Raw genomic sequence first — 17,074 nt, 5'->3', positions numbered from 1 at the left:
GATTGCTGGTGCTGTAAAGGCGTTGTGCTAACCACTACGCCATCTGTTCGGTATTCATTTTGAAGGACCGGCGTTCTTAAACTAAAGGCACATTTCTAATTTATTTTTATTTCAAGATTTTACTCATTTGTAATCCAATTTAAATTTTGTTTTTATATCAATACAGGTAAATGTGCTTTACTTAACATTTTTTCCCACTGGAATCTAAATTACTTTTTCAAATCTGGTGTACATTTTAATTTTTGTTTTACAAGCTGAATATAGCTTCATCTTCCGTACAAAATGAAAATTTGAAAGGAAAAGATGAGAACTTGTTTCGGCTTCAGGCTTGTAAAGGCTTGATGTAAACTCATAAGACTGCTCACCTTTTGATATGTAATATTCAGCTTTGTACAATCAAAACAAATGACTCATCTTTATATTTGTATATGTACAACTCCAAATTAGGAAATTGCTTTCAAACATGCTGCGGAGAAGCATTTTCGGTATTTCTGTTGAGTCAGTTGTGTGGCAGGTTTCATTTTTTTGTGCTTTTTTTAATTGCATTCAGAGGAGGAAAAAGGGCAACTTAAAAATTGGTCTCTCTGGCTTTCACTGGTGAATCTAAATATAGCAGGTCTTTAAAAAATCAACACATGCTACCAGGTTGACTCTATTGCTTAAGTGAAAATGATAATCAGTTTATTGTCACAAACGTTGTACAAAGTACATAAGCATAGCATTTCTTACTTACTGCAGTTGAAAAGGTACTTAGTTTATAAAAAAAAAATGGTAGTTTACACAAAAGTGCTGGAGAAGCTCAGCAAGTCACACAGCATTCTTTAGGCAATAAAGATGAAGATATATAACCAATTATTCAGGCCTGAGCCCTTCAAGGTATGAGCAAAAATCAGGGAGGCACTTGATGAAGGTGGAGTACAGGCCCACAGACAAGAGGTATAGGTGGGAGGGCACAAGAGAAAAAAATCAGCTCTCCGAATGGAGAGGGAAGGGGCTGGAGAGCTTAAGGAAAGGAGATAGAGGGATGGGTTTGGCACTGCATGAAGCCATAAATGACATGTCAGCGCTGGAGTGGGGTGTGGAATTGAACTCGATTGTCACTGGGCGATGCCTTTTATTGCTGTGGAGGAGTGAAGGTGCTCAATGAAATAGCCGCCCAGTCTATGTCCAGTTTCTCTGATGTAGAGAAGGTCACAAAAGGAGCCCCAGATGTAGTAGATGATCCCCACAGATTCACAAGTTATGTGAGTGGTCCCTACAGAAGATGGCGAGGGGAGTGCAGGGGAAGATGTGTATAGTAATGGTATCATGTTGTAGGTGATAGAAATTGCAAATGCAGAGGAGCGTGGGGTGAAAAGTCAGGACTTAATTATGCTTCCTGCCTTCTGTATTCCTGGACATTGGAATTCCCAAACCAGGTTGTGATGAAACCAGCCAGTATACTTTCCATAGTGCACCTGTAGAAGTTTGATAGAGTATTGGACAACATGCCAAATCATCTCTGCGGAGCGGTGGAAGAATACTTCCCATTGTAGGTTTTCACTTGACGGATATGATAGTATTTGTTTTTAAAATATCCTTTGAGTTGAGACATTTTTGTTCCATGCAAAAAAATGACGGAAAATAAATTGATTGGTTTGAAGAAAAATAAAGGATATTACAAATCAAATGCTACATATAGCCTAATATTCCATCTCGGAACTTTCATACCAGGTGGCATTAACGGACCTCTTTCTCTCTAGCTCCCTCGTGCGCACTCTTACCCTCCCCCCTCCCTCCCCTCTTTTTGATCATATTTTGACAAAGAATACAGGGCCAAAGTGTTGGTATGTATCTTTGCCATGAAGAATGCTGTGTGATCTGCTGAGTTTTTCCACTTTTTAATTTTGAATATTAAGCTACAATCACTGCATCTGCAGACTTTCTTGATTAACTTAAATAATGTGATATGCGTATGTTGTTTGTGTCATCAGGATGTTTTGTGGCCCAAACGATCGGACTGCATGCGCACTTATCCTACTCTCCCCACTGCAGCTGATCTACCAACCTACTTTCTACCTCCTGAATACAAAGGTTTCAGGTAAAGATTTGGAAGAAAACGTTTTGAAAATCGTATTTTGTAAAATAAACTGGGGTTGCATGACATTAAAAATATTTTACTGTAATCATTAAATTATAATACAATAGAGATTTGTTTCTGGAAGGAATGTGTGCTTAATCTTTTTGGTAAATTTTTGAAATATGTTATAAAACTGAGGTTCATAAATAAATAGGTCACATTTGAGTGGTTGTCAGTTATTTGCAAAATGTGTGATTAAGAACAAATAATATTATAGATGTATTATTAAGAAGTTTTTCAGGGGTCTAGAGTAAAGCACTGATGCCCCAGATAATGATTAGCCATTTTGTTGTGTGTAAGGAAACATGAACACTTTGGTGAAATGATAATATGATAGGCAGTTGGATTATGTTGTATCATTAACACCTTGATCTCCTTAAAAAGTACTTGATGTTTTTTTTATTTCTGCTAAACTTAACCTGTTCAATTAAGCTTGCCAGCCATCTTAAAAAAAAATAAGTAATTTGTTTTTTTCCAGTGTCCGATCATTTTTGGCACCTTCAGAAAACCAGGAGAGAGATGTAACTGATCATTTTCCAGACTGTTCATCTATGATGGATATTCACAGTAATGAAAAGCTTTCTCAGAAAGTAAATGAATTAGAAAACCGGGCAGATTTGAAATCTGGAGTACCTGACTACCATGCCAAGCAGGTGATGATCTTAACTAAGCACCACATTATGGATGAAAGTTTAAAAACTTCAGATGCTAGAAATCGGAAATAAAAACAAAATGTTCAAAAGACTCAGCATCTGTCGAAAGTGAAATAGTTAACATTTCAGAGAAGTCTCTTTGACTTGAAAAGCAAACTCCATTTTTCTTACCATAGATGCTGCCTCACCAGCATGTTTAATTGTTAGAAAACCTGTTTTCTGCTATTTTGTCATCTTTTCCATATTTTCAAGGGTCTCTTGTTCAGGCCAAGCCTCTGCTAACTTTTCTTACCTTACTAGTGGAGAAGTTGGTAAATTCACATTATTTGGCTTGGCTTCACGGACGAAGATTTATGGAGGGGTATATCCACGTCTGCTGCAGGCTCGTTGGTGACTGACAAGTCCGATGCGGGACAGGCAGGCACGGTTGCAGCGGTTGCAAGGGAAAATTGGTTGGTTTGGGTTGGGTTTTGGGTTTTTCCTCCTTTGTCTTTTATCAGTGAGGTGGGCTCTGCGGTCTTCTTCAAAGGAGGTTGCTGTCCGCCGAACAGTGAGGTGCCAAGCTGCACGGTTGGAGGTGATATCAGCCCACTGGCAGTGGTCAATGTGGCAGGCACCAAGAGATTTCTTTAAGCAGTCCTTGTACCTCTTCTTTGGTGCACCTCTGTCTTGGTGGCCAGTGGAGAGCTCGCCATAGAACACTATCTTGGGAAGGCGATGGTCCTCCATTCTGGAGACGTGACCCACCCAGCACAGTTGGATCTTCAGCAGCGTGGATTCGATGCTTGCGGACTCTGCCAGCTCAAGTACTTTGGTGATGAAGTCATTCCAATGAATGTTGAGGATGGAGTGGAAACAGCGCTAATGGAAGTGTTCGAGGAGCCGTAGGTGATGCCGGTAGAGGACCCATGATTCGGAGCTGAACAGGAGCGTGGGTATGACAACAGCTCTGTACACATTGATCTTTGTGTGTTTCTTCTTAGTGGTTGTTTTTACAAACTCTTTTGTATAGTCTTCCAAAGGCGCTATTTGCCTTGGCGAGTCTGTTGTCTATCTCTTTGTCGATTCTTGCATCAGGTGAAATGGTGCAGCCGAGGTAGGTAAACTGGTTGACCGTTTTGAGTTCTGTGTGCCCGATGGAGATGTGGGGGGCCTGGTGGTCATGGTGGGGAGCTGACTGATGGAGGACCTCAGTTTTCTTCAGGCTGACTTCCAGGCCAAACATTTTGGCGGTTTCCGCAAAACAGGACGGCATGCGCTGAAGAGCTGGCTCTGAATGGGCAACTAAAGCGGCATCATCTGCAAAGAGTAGTTCACGGACAAGTTGCTCTTGTATCTTGGTGTGAGCTTGCAGGCGCCTCAGATTAAAGAGACTGCCATCCGTGCGGTACCGGATGTAAACACCGTCTTCATTGTTGCGGTCTTTCATGGCTTGTTTCAGCATCATGCTGAAGAAGATAGTGAAGAGGGTTGGTGCGAGGACGCAGCCTTGCTTCACACCGTTGTCAATGGAGAAGGGTTCGGAGAGCTCATTGCTGTATCTGACCTGACCTTGTTGGTTTTTGTGCAGTTGGATAACCATCTTGAGGAACTTGGGGGGGGGGCATCAAAGGCATTCCAGTATTTGCCAAAGCCCTTTCCTGCTCATGGTGTCGAAGGCTTTGGTGAGGTCAACAAAGGTGATGTAGAGTCCTTTGTTTTGTTCTCTGCACTTTTCTTGGAGCTGTCTGAGGGCAAAGATCATGTCAGTAGTTCCTCTGTTTGCGCGAAAGCCACACTGTGATTTTGGGAAGACATTTTCGGCGACACTAGGTATTAGTCTATTAAGGAGAATCCTAGCGAAGATTTTGCCTGCAATGGAGAGCAACGTGATTCCCTGTAGTTTGAGCAGTCTGATTTCTCGCCTTTGTTTTTGTACAGGGTGATGATGATGGCATCACGGAGGTCCTGATGCAGCTTTCCTTGGTCCCAGCAGAGCATGAAAAACTCATGCAGTTTGGTATGCAGAGCTTTGTCGCCAGCCTTCCAGACCTCTGGGGGGGATTCCATCCATTCCTGCTGCTTTGCCACTTTTCAGTTGTTCAATTGCCTTATATGTCTCTTCCCGGGTAAGGACCTCATCCAGCTCTAGCCTCAAGGGTTGTTGAGGGAGCTGGAGCAAGGCGGATTCTTGGACTGAGCAGTTGGCACTGAAAAGGGATTGGAAGTGTTCTGACCATCGATTGAGGATGGAGATCTTGTCGCTGAGGAGGACTTCGCCATCTGAGCTGCGCAGAGGGCTTTGGACATAGAGCCGCCGGACGGCAGCTTCCACCGAAAGAAAAGAGACCTCTGGCCTCCCGGGTGGCAGCAGGACCCCGGGCCTCTGGCGGCGGCATCAACAGGACCTCAGTCCTCCGGCAGCGGCAGCAACAGGACCTCGGGCCTCCGGTGACGGCAGCAACAGGACCTCGGGCCTCCGGCGGCAGATCCTCAACCAATACTGTAAATTCACATTAATTAACAGTAAACTGACATCCACCTTTAATTGCTCACATCATCATCCTCCTACTCTTGCATCTGTTTTTAAAAATGTTGTGTGCACGTGTTGTGCTTGCGGCCTGTCTTTAAATTATTTTGTTTCATCTAAAAAAAATAGTTGAGTTAGATGTGAAACTTAAAAGCGTTATTGTTTCACTGTTTACTTGCATTCAGTAAAATCCTGTCTGTTGCTAGTAAATAAATTGCTTTCACCAAATGCCAGAAATGTGGTTGTTGAGAACACCAGTTCCTGTTACAATAACAGTGATTTGAAACAGATTTAAAAATTCATCAAAAGTCTCACTATATTTGTAATTATTAATTGAAACAAACTTTAAAATAATTGCACTGAAAAAAATTAATTTAAAAACATTCAGGAAATTTTGCAGTTGGCTGACTTAAAAATGAGTGGTGAAAAACTAAGTTCTTAGTTATAAAATATTTTATTTTCACTTTGTCAATTTGCTTGAAATTTACTAATTTTTATATTTGCCAAAGATATTTTAAAGTGATTGAGATACATTGAAATGTACTGGTTGACAATGCTACAGTTTACTTTTGTTTATATTCATTGTGTAAAAGGTGTACAGTATGTTTACATAGGATTCTTATTTCTACAATTTGGGATTATAATTGCAATTTACTTGTATTTGAATAGGCTCTCTTCTCTCATTTAAATATCATTGAAGATCAAATCGCAAAGGTGATTTCACAAGCTATTGAAAAGGTGAGCAAATAATTATGTGGATGTAGAAATAGTAAATGTCCATTCATTCTTCAGTATTTTCTCCTTTTCCTTTCTTTCCTCTGTGGTAATGTGTTGAATGTAGTATTTATTCCCTGTACCAGTTTACTTCTGTTAAAGGAGAAAAGTTTTTTTAATCTGCTTGTTGCTGCCCAAAAGTTTTTTTTCATGAATTTAAATATCTATTTATCAACTGTAATAAAGGATTATAATACAGTAATTGGTTTATCTCCCTTATAAGTTTTTTTTAGGTTTCTTGAACAAATTCTGCAAATCTTCATCAGTGTTGTATTTTTTTCAATGCATCTATGTCAAAAGAAAGAACTATGTAAAAAAAAAAAAATGACTTTCTGTAAATTTTTGTTTTATACCCAAACCTCAACAAATCAAATCAGTTAGTCCCCCTTGTTAAGATCCTATAAATTGTTATCTGAGACACTTAAATGTCTGAATATATATTCTGTCATATGCCAAAGAATACTTCATAGAATTTTCTTTATAAGCTGTTTTGATGCTTCTTAATAATTATTTGCCTAATAAATAGAAAAGGGTGGGTACTTTAAATCTCACAATTGTACTTCATATGCTGGAGGTCTGAAATGTGGAATTTTGTCAAGCACTTAGTAACAATCTGACTATAAAGTTGGTTTTAGCCACATACATTCTGTATTTCTGCCTCTGGAATGGAGACAATATTTAGGATGGGTGTGTTGCTGTGAGTTAGAATAAACTGAAAGGAAGATCTTGTAACCATCATGCAATTGGTTATTCTTCACTTAGTTGCCTAACATGTAATTTGGTTATCTGTTTGTCAAACCATCTTCCATTTTTTCCTGTTCTTCCCTTTCCATTGTGTCCATCTGTAATAATACCACCCCATAGAAGGTTCTCTGATTTTTGTTTTTCCACAAGTGCATCCTGATCTTTTAAATGTTTCAATGAAAATTATTTATCTGTTGCCTCATTAATAAACCAATTGTATTCCATCTGATATGAACTCCAGAACATTAATATGAAAAATTCCAGATATTTGTTTCACTATTTCAATCTGCCTAACCTGCAGTACTTTCATGGAAGTATTAATTAAGAATATCCTGCTTGTACTTTTAAATTGAGGCCTTTTGCCCACAAATAGCAGATTAGAAAATGTTATTAGATGCAGAGTTGCTAAATTAATTATCAATCACAGCAGTTTTATGCCCTTGAGCCAGCCAGGATTTAACTTAAGCATATCACTTTTAGCCAATCATTTTGATAAAATATTGATCAAAACTCTTGGGACCAAATCACAGAATTTAATACTATATGAAGAAACCATTCTGCCCATTGTGATTACTGTTTGGATAAACGACTGAATGGATTTCTTTATAATATTCTTCTATAATAACCCCCTAACTATTTCTCCAAATAGAGGTATACAGGCATAGAAACAAACCCTTCAGCCCACCTACCATCAACCACCTATTTACAGCAATCGACTTCAAATACATTTATTTAATCTCTCCACATTTAAACTCTTTCCCTCTCCTGGATTCTTCTCACAACCTACTCATTAGGAGCAATTTACAGTGACCAATTAACTGGCGACCCACCTGACTTTGGGATGTGGAAGGAAACATCCCTGGCAGTCATAGAGAGCATATAAATTCTACAAATACACTATTCAAGGTCAGGATTGAACCAGAATCAATGAGGCAGCAATTCTATCAGCCGTTCCACTGTGCCAATCAATTTATAATTCTGAATATATTTGAATAGTTGTCAAGTTTTCGTTGGCTGTTGCAATTGAATCTGCTTCCACTAACCTTGCCCAGCATTTTAAATCAGCCTCATATGTTGAGGTATGAAAAGTTGGTCTATGGCTCTTTTTTGTATCTGTGGACTCATATTGGCCACTAATTATTTTACCCACTGGAAGCTAGCTTCCCATATTCTCTCAAAGCCTTCTGGAATTAATAATTTTCCATTTAAGACCTCAACTGTGATTTATAATAGCTTGGTATGAGTTCCTTTCTTTCATAAGCTATTCTAAGGCTCCCATAATGTTTGACCTTGAATCTGCCCTCATTAAAAATAAATTACACATGCATCCAGTTCTCCCTATTCTAACATTTCCTTAAAAATTCTACCCTTTTAATTCATGTGGTTTTACCTCACTCTTGCCATCATATTAGATCCAAATAGCTCTGTCTAAGTTACTAGATAACCTAAAGATTAGCAATTGAATGTAGATTTGTTTTGTCATAGAACAATTAAAAAACGAGCTGGGGTAACTCTGAAATAGTGAACAATATCTTTCCAATGGCATCTTGTTTATGTGAAGCCTCCCTGTGCTCCCATCCTACTCTATTAAATCAGAACAAATTATTCTCATGCCAACCAATAATAAGTTGGACTTGAACATTATTTCTTGATTGACATGAACATTGATTTTGATGGCCTAATGCACTGTTGTATTTGAAATTCAAAACCTGTTTTATTTCTAGCAAATTGCTCCAATGTGGTTACTGTTGAATGAAGCTGGTCTTTATTGGCGAGCAGTTGGAAACACAAGTTCTGCCCTTGCCTGTTTGAAAAGAGCACTAAATGTAGTTCCTGAAGATTACATGGATATTCCACTGGTCAATTTGGCCAATTTACTAATTCATATTCAGCTGCATCAGGACGCTGCTGCTCTTTTGCAAAAAGCACTTGCTATTAACAGCACAGAGGTAAGTTAGACTTTGGATCAATTACTCTATTTTCACTCATATAACACGCACATGCATATGATGCATAGAAAACCTGAAATTATATGTTTTTTTTAAAAGTTCTCGTATAGCAAACGCATGTATATACCGCATGCGTATAATATTAGTCGGTCCTGACCAGCATCTTCAGGATATGTTCTATAAAAGTCACAAATAGCAAAGTGATACATGCACGGATAACATTATCAGCCTGTAAAGCTATCACCTGTATTCAACCTAGCCTAGTCAGCCATAATCCAAAAATTCGTATAAAAGACCCTCGCATTTTGTGCTACGTACTTATTACCATTGAAATCTAGAGTAGTTTTGTCAATGTGAGGAATCAAACGAAAATCTTACACCGCTAACTTCAAACTGAAAGTAGTTACGAGAGCAAAAGAAACTGGCAACAGAGCGGTAGCAAGAAAGTTTAAGGTTGGCAATTCATCCATTCGTGGATGGAAGAAAGAGAAAGATGAGTTTGAGAAGATGAAACCACAAAAATGTGCACGTCCTGGCTGCAAAGCTAAATGGCCCAAGTTAGAGTCTGGCTTGGAGAAGTGAGTTCTTAGTCGAAGAGAACAAAATCAGGCTGTATCTACAGTCACTATTCTGATGAAACTGAGGCTATTGGCATGTGAAAGAGGCATCCCAGATTTCAAGGCAGGTTTCCCATGGATATCAAAGTTTATGAAGTGAAACGGATTGTCGGTAAGAACTAGATCTTCCAGACGATTTGGGGAAAGAACATTGATTTTCATCGCCAATGAAATTTGTGAACTAAGAACTGCACCTGAGGACATCATTAACATGGATTAAGTCCCAATAGCCTTTGACATCCCCTCCACAGGAACTGCGGCTGTTTCTGGTCATAACCACCACTGGACATGAAAGATTGTCCTTTACTGTCGTCCTTGGCTGAATTGCAAGTGGCATTAAATTGAAGACAATGGCTGTTTTTTTTTCTCAGAGAAATTGTTACTCATATTTGATTCTATTGTAGCCCACAAAGAGAATTCAACACAAAAGACAATAAATTCTATTGGCCCCACATTACAGTAATTCCGAGTAGGCTGATGTAAACTGCAGCCACTCGATATCACCATTAATCATCCGTTCAAGACGTTCCTCAGATCAGAATGGGAGGAATGGGTGCAGAACAGCACTCTTGAAAAGAGCAACCTACACTAATGCTTGCGAATGGGTTCCCAGAGCGTGGGATAAGATAACAGCAGAAACCATATGCAGTGGATTCATAGTATACAGATAAACCCAAACTTGAGATATTTTGGATTACAATATTTCAAAGTTAGGATGATCAGAATCCATTTTGAATAAAGGTGGGGTCTACTTGTATCAATGTGGTTGCTTTTCCTTCTACTTCCATTCAATCAGCGCACGCAGATTGTTTCCCAATCGTGCTTTGTTGGACCCAACACTGTTTTTTTTTCTTTTTTAAAAAAAAAAGGTGATTTGGAATGCAGGCACAGATTGCCCTCTCTGTGAAAGGAGAGATTTAAAAGGGAGGGAGCATCAGCAATCTGCGTCTGCGTTCCAAATCACAATGTAGGTTGTGAAGTGACGCCGTTGCCCCTAGTTATCAGACTGCTGCAGGGATGTCAGCCACCTGGCAGGAGCGGCACAGAAAACTGCCTGTGTAGATAAACCCTGACTTGCGATAATTTTACCTTGCGATGAGAGTCGCGGAACTGAATCCCATCATAAGTAGGGGTCTACCTGGATACTGATGATGGGGATTCCACCACTGATAACGAAAGCAGTAAAAGTGACGACGTGTCAGTATCGACTACGGTAACAGAAGAATGGTTGCAGGCTATCCTCGCGTATTTTAATAAAGACCATGAACAAGAATCTGACTTTGAAGAAATCAAAGGGTTTACAGGTGATAATAAAGAAGACAAATAAATGACGTCATTATTTTTCTGATTGTTTCAGATGTTATATGGCTTTTGACCAGCACTTTTTTGATAATTCCATTCAAATGATTAAAACTAAATTTTAATGTAGAATCAGTTGAGGCTCAAATAACTTCAATTTTATATTTATATATTAAAAAAGTTCTGGTATAGTGTGCTTACAGAGGTGACACACAGTGGGTTACCTGGTTTGTAAAAAAGCATGTAGTGTGCACGTAATACGTGTACAAATATAGTATCTGAGTTAAATTCAACCAATAAATAGTCAAGCGAAATGCATTCTGTGTAGTGTAATGAAGCATTTGATCTGCAAAAGGTGAGTGCATAATCTAAACCACACAATATATTACTCCATTGAATATTAGTTTTGCACTGTAAACTTTTTCAGAAAGGTGCTTCATATTTAATCATTGTACCAGGTTTCCGTTGGTTGACCTATTGAGCCTGTGGGTAATAGGTTTTGATTTGCTCCTGGTACAGAAGATGTAATGCAGTAGCCTGAATCTTGTTGGAGTAGATAATCTCACAGTGTATACCTGGAGATTCTTCTACATTCTTCAGGGCACAATAATTTTTTCAGCAGAATTTGTGGGTTTCACCAGCTAAATAGGGACCACTGAGATCAAAGAAACTTTGGAGAAAGAGAGACCATTGTTGTACCACCAAGATCAGTGAATTTGCAGGAATAAGAAAGAAATAATATTGGAGAAAACTGGTGAATTCAAGTGGGAATGTGGGAGAAAAAATAAAAGTCAGGGGAATGAGGAAGGACCTGCCTCCACCTCTCTCACCTTCATCTGTCTGACTGACCTTTGCAGGAACAATGATTTACCAAGATGTGCCTTGGATTAGAGGTTATGAGCTGTCAAAAGAAGTTGGACAAACTGGTTATTTTCTCGAGCATGTTGGAGGCTAATAGAAGATCAAATAGAAGTTTATAAAAATTATGATATTAAATAGGGCATGGATAGGATTGATGGTTAGAATCTTTCCCAGAGTTAAAATTTCACATAGTAGAGTACATTTAAGGTGAAGGGGAAATATTGATGAAAGGAGATATACCGGGCAAGTTTTTCTACACAGTAATGTGTGCCTTGAACAGGCTACCAGGGGTACAAGTGGAATCAAATACAATGGCAACATTTAAGAGGTGTTTACAAGGATACATTAATATGCAGGAATTGGATCAAGTACAGGCAGAAGAGATTTAATTTTTTTTTTATGTTTGGACCAAAGAGTCTGTTCTTGTGTTGCACTGCTATATATGCTATTTCTCCACAGCTTGGGAGCCAATAGTACCACAGCTGTGGAGGGCATGAGAAATTATTTTAGTTTGGGAGACGATTCTTCATTAACATAATCACAGTAGTGTATGATACAATATTTTTTCATCTGGTATAAGCATGTTTCTCACATTTTACATTTTACTCCTGTGAAAATTTGTGGTTATGTCAACGAAGTTTATTTTGGAACCAAAAGGAGCGGAGAGGGATTTTTACAACAGCATAGTAAAATTAGGCTTAACGTAGAAATCTACAGCACAGTACATGCCTTTCAGTTTACTATGGTGCGCCGACCTAATAACCTACTCTAACAACTATCTAAAATTACCTCCCTGCCATATCCTCCATGTTGCTCAGTCCATGTACCTATCTAAAAGATCCTATTGTACATGCCTCCACTTAATGGAATGTTTTTTTAACATTGCTATTTTACTAGAATCAACAAACATATAGCATTGCAGTACTTTATCAACAGAATGGGTAAGGTTCCAATTTTTAAAATCATTATTGACCTATTTCTTGGAGAATATATTCATTTCCTTTAAGTAAAACAACTTCTTTCCTAAAACTGAAATCTTCAAATGTGGAGGGTGAGGTGGGGGAAGAGATGTTCACCAGGGCCTCTTGCACATTGATTTGTCCTTTTTTGGGTAATTGTACACATGGTAATTGTAACAGTAATTATTCTAGCCATCATATTTTTAGTTCAGCATTTGAGAATTCATTTAGATAAAAAATTTAAATTGTGTTTCCTTTTAGGTTTTAAATTGTGCATTTTTTTTCCTGTTTCCACCTCCAGCCACTAACCTTGTTAAGCTTAGGAAATGCCTACCTAGCACTGAAGAATGTTAGTGCTGCTCTTCGAGTTTTCAGAACAGCACTAGACAGAACAACTGGATGTCCTGATTGTGACAACAACCTGAAGTTAATCCGCTGTCTACAATTCTACCCGTTTTTATACAACCTTACATCTTCAAAATGTGCAGGTAAGCGAAGATATGAGTCTTGAAGAAGGTTAGAGAATCTGGAAAATCGTTCCAACTTTTAAGTGATAAATATTTTAGAAGAAAATGTGGATATGCACAAGTAAGTTGAGCCAATGGAATGTTAATAATAAGATATGCCTGTATCGAAGGTGAAAATTGTGTAAAGATTTAATTTTGGGATAAATTAACAAATAGTAATACCAGCACATCAGAGACTTCCTTTATTTCAACAGAAAAATGGCAATGCCCTGGTAATTAGCTTCAGGTTGATCGACCTTAACTTATAAACTTCTCATGATGACTCTCCCATTGATTTCCTATTTATAATCCTAATGATTGAGGTTCTAATTTTCTGCCCTGTCCGCTACACAAGAAATGGAAGCAAGAGTTTTCAAGCATTTCAAATTTCACATAATTAAATGTATTTAATTTCTTTCTCTGCCATGGTGGGATTGAGTTGAATAACCTGAATTATGAGTCCAGTAACTCATGTTGCATTATTTATTTGGCTACTGAAACCTACCAAATACACCTCAGCAAGACTTTTCTATTTTGATACTCCCAACACTTCATTTGCCATCTAAAATTGCTTGTTCTATGTGTGTGCCAACTTTATTTCCTCTGGATTTATGCAGATCTCTGCTTTTGTACTCTATCAAAGTGAATGCCTTTGTTATTTATAATCCTGTCAAATTTTTGCCCACTTGCTGAATCTTTCTATATCTCTCTCAATCTTTTTATTAATATTTAATAATATATACACCATAAGGAAAATAGAAACAACACAATAATAATGGTATGTCCAATTCTATATAATATAAGTATCATAAATTCCAAAGAGTGAAAATGTGACATATTAGAAATAATTCTCCTAACAAAGAAAACATAAAGAAATGATTATATATTTTTTTAAAAACTCAATCTACTGGGGAAAAAAAAACAACTGAGCGACCTATCGCGAGGATCTTTCGAATAGTTTAAAACTTAGCTCTGGTCCACACTTTCTTCTTTGGCTTGGCTTCGCGGACAAAGATTTATGGAGGGGTAATGTCCACGTCAGCTGCAGGCTCGTTTGTGGCTGACAAGTCCGATGCGGGACAGGCAGACACGGTTGCAGGGGAAAATTGGTGGGTTGGGGTTGGGTGTTGGGTTTTTCCTCCTTTGGTTTTGATAGAGAGGTGGGTTCTGCGGTCTTCTTCAAAGGAGGTTGCTGCCTGCCGAACTGTGAGGCGCCAAGATGCACGGTTTGAGGCGATATCAGCCCACTGGCGGTGGTCAATGTGGCAGGCACCAAGATGAGCAAGAATTATATTACATCTGGAAAGGAAACGTTAATTCATAGAATTTATCCCATGAAAGTGTAATCAATAAATGGTTTCCATGTTTTTTCAAATTTAATAGTTGTATCTAAAGTGCGACCTGATTTATTTCTAAATTTAAGAAAGAGATAACATGAGAAAGTCATTGAAATAATGTAGGAGAATCAGAGTCTTTCCATTTAAGTAAAATGTCTCTTCTAGCTAATAGTGTAGAAAAAAAAACTATAACTCGATCTGCCGAAGTAGGTAAACTATCTACGTCTGTAATTCCAAAAAGAGCAGTTATGGGGTTAGGTTGTAATTGAATGACCAGTATCATTGACAGTTTTAAAAATGTATTTGCAAAATTTTTCTAACACTGGGCATGTCCGAAACATGAGTCAATGAAGCTACATCAGTATTTCACCTATCACAAGTAGAGCTCATATTTGGAAGGATGCGAGCTAGTTTATCTTTAGACATATTAAAGAATGATGTGCACAAAGTGAAGAAGTATTAACTAGTCTAGTAATTCTTCCCCATGTTTCAGGAGATAATGTTATGAATTTCCGATTCCCATGTTTGTATACTTTTTTATATTTGATTTTCAAAGACTCATACAAATCCAATCAAACAACACATTCTCTCTCAACAATAGTGTATAACATACAGTCTATTTTTTCCCCTATCTCTCTCCCCTCCCTCCCATACCCTAATACAGGTTCACAATCCTTTATCCAGAAAGCTCAAAAATCCGGCAGCGCGAGTCAGGCGGGCAAGGTGGGGGGAGACCGGCAGTGTACGTCAGGCGGGGGAGAGATGGCAGCGTGATTGGAAGGGGGTGGAGATGGATACGGCAGCACAATTCAGATGGGGTTAAATCTGGCTTTCTGAAATCCGGAAAAATTCAAAATTCAGAACACACTGTTCCCCAAGGGTTCCAGATAAAGGATTGTGTACCTGTACAACAAAGAAAAGATTATATGAATTGAACAAATACGAAGAACCAAATATCGGTAAAGTCATAAACCCTTGTGGGAACTTAAAACCCAAAGAAACCTAAAATTTAAAAAAAGGAACAAAATACAACCCACTTCATTGATCTCAATCATTTCACTGCTGGCACGGATTGTTGCTTTTCCTTTATTCAGAAGCGGTATAATATTTAGCATGAATGTGCTACAGATGGGGTTGCCACACCCTAACAAACGTGTAATATTTCCTCCTTAAATTGTATGTGATTTTCTTCAGGGGAATATAACTCTGCATTTCCATATTCCGTTGTGAATAAGACTTCCCCATGACCGCTAATCACCTCCTGGCTACTGACAAGGCAACCTTCACAATATGAATTTGGTATCTGGTCATTTTAAAACTCTTGTCCATAATGTATCCCAGAAGGTACAATTCTGGATCCTATGGAAAATCCACCTTTGCAATTTTTTTCAATATGTCCCCCAGGTCCTCCCAGAAGGATCTCACTGTTGTATACAGCCAGGTTGAATGGATAAAGGTTTCAAACTCCACACCACAGCTAAAGCACATTTCCAAAATTTCTGATTTAGATTTATGTAATTTTTGTGGTGTGAGGTATAGTTGATGCAGGAAATTATATTGCATCAATCTGTACCTGGCATTAATAACTGCTGTCATACTGTCCAGACACAAGTCTGACCAGCACCACTTGTGGCTTTTTGTGCCTAAGTCCATCTCCCACCTTTCCATTGATTTGTGTAAGCCCAGCTTCAGGCCCTCGCTTTGGAATAGGAGATGCATCATTGAGATGAACTTGCGTGTATTCCCCTTTCGAATTAGAATCTCCATGTCACTAAGTGCAGGCATGGCCATAAACAGACCCATATTATCCCATAAGAAAGATCTTGGCTGACGATAGCAGAAGAAAGTCTTATTAGACAAATCATATGTATTCCTTAGCTGTTCGAATGACATAAGATGCCCTTGCTCATAACAATCCTCAATAACCTAATCCCCTTCTGGCACCAGGTATCCAGGATCTTATTGTCCAGAGTCATGGATATTAATTTGTTCTGGGTCAAGGCCGCTTTAAAAGATGCCCCACCTTTATATGTCTGTATTACATGATTTAATACGGGGTTATCCGTTTTCTTTTGTATCAATTTAGTGTCCCATTTATATATAAACTGCTGCTATCTTTTCTCCTACTGTGTGTAGTAATTTCATTGTATTCTTTGATCAACTTCATCCATGTTGTTAATATAGAATGTACATTGTTGGAGCCCCAGTATGGTTTTACTGGTTTGAAAATGAGCCATTTATCCAGCTTGTTCTCCATTAGTTAGCCAATCTTCTGTGTCAATCCTGGTACCTTGTGCAAATAATCTTCAACGTGATATCCCTGTCAAACATCTTCTGAAAATGTAAATACTCTCTTGTTTAATGGTTGCATTTTATTCACCCTGCTTGTTCCAGTCTCAAAGCACTAACAATTTCTCAAACATTGCTTGATTGTGTTATTATTTTCCAAATGTCAGGCTTTTACTTAATAATGGATTCCAGTGTTTTTCCAATGAGAGACTCACTTTCTGTCTTGTCTTCTTTCTTAAATGGGCATTACGTTTTTGGTTTTTACAAATAGGACCTTTCCAAAATCTACAAAATTTTGGCAGATTACAACCAATCTGTTCAGTATCTCTCCAGCCACACCTGAGGCTTTTGATCCAGATTGCATGCCTATAATAAAATTTTGCTGCTAAATTTTGTCATCTGTTTGCTTTTAGCAATTTCCATTGGGCAGTCAGATATAAAATATTTACTTGTTACCT

At 38.3% G+C, this 17,074-nt stretch overlaps 1 protein-coding gene across 3 annotated transcripts in view; it reads left to right on the top strand.

The window, feature by feature from the left end:
- Positions 1–17,074, top strand: part of ttc17 (tetratricopeptide repeat domain 17) — a 77,816-nt gene that overhangs the window by 28,690 nt on the left and 32,052 nt on the right. For all 3 annotated transcript variants that reach the window (XM_069905839.1, XM_069905824.1, XM_069905831.1), the window contains exons 12-16: positions 1,974–2,080; positions 2,598–2,772; positions 5,951–6,019; positions 8,524–8,748; positions 12,786–12,972. In XM_069905839.1, the coding sequence (XP_069761940.1) occupies positions 1,974–2,080; positions 2,598–2,772; positions 5,951–6,019; positions 8,524–8,748; positions 12,786–12,972 (763 nt within the window). The remainder of the gene's footprint in view (positions 1–1,973; positions 2,081–2,597; positions 2,773–5,950; positions 6,020–8,523; positions 8,749–12,785; positions 12,973–17,074) is intronic.

Source organism: Narcine bancroftii, chromosome 1 (genome assembly GCF_036971445.1).
Source record: "Narcine bancroftii isolate sNarBan1 chromosome 1, sNarBan1.hap1, whole genome shotgun sequence".
In the NCBI taxonomy this organism is placed as follows: Eukaryota; Metazoa; Chordata; class Chondrichthyes; order Torpediniformes; family Narcinidae; genus Narcine; species Narcine bancroftii.
The sequence above is the reverse complement of the archived record's forward strand: the minus strand, read 5'-3'. Positions and strand labels throughout refer to the sequence as shown.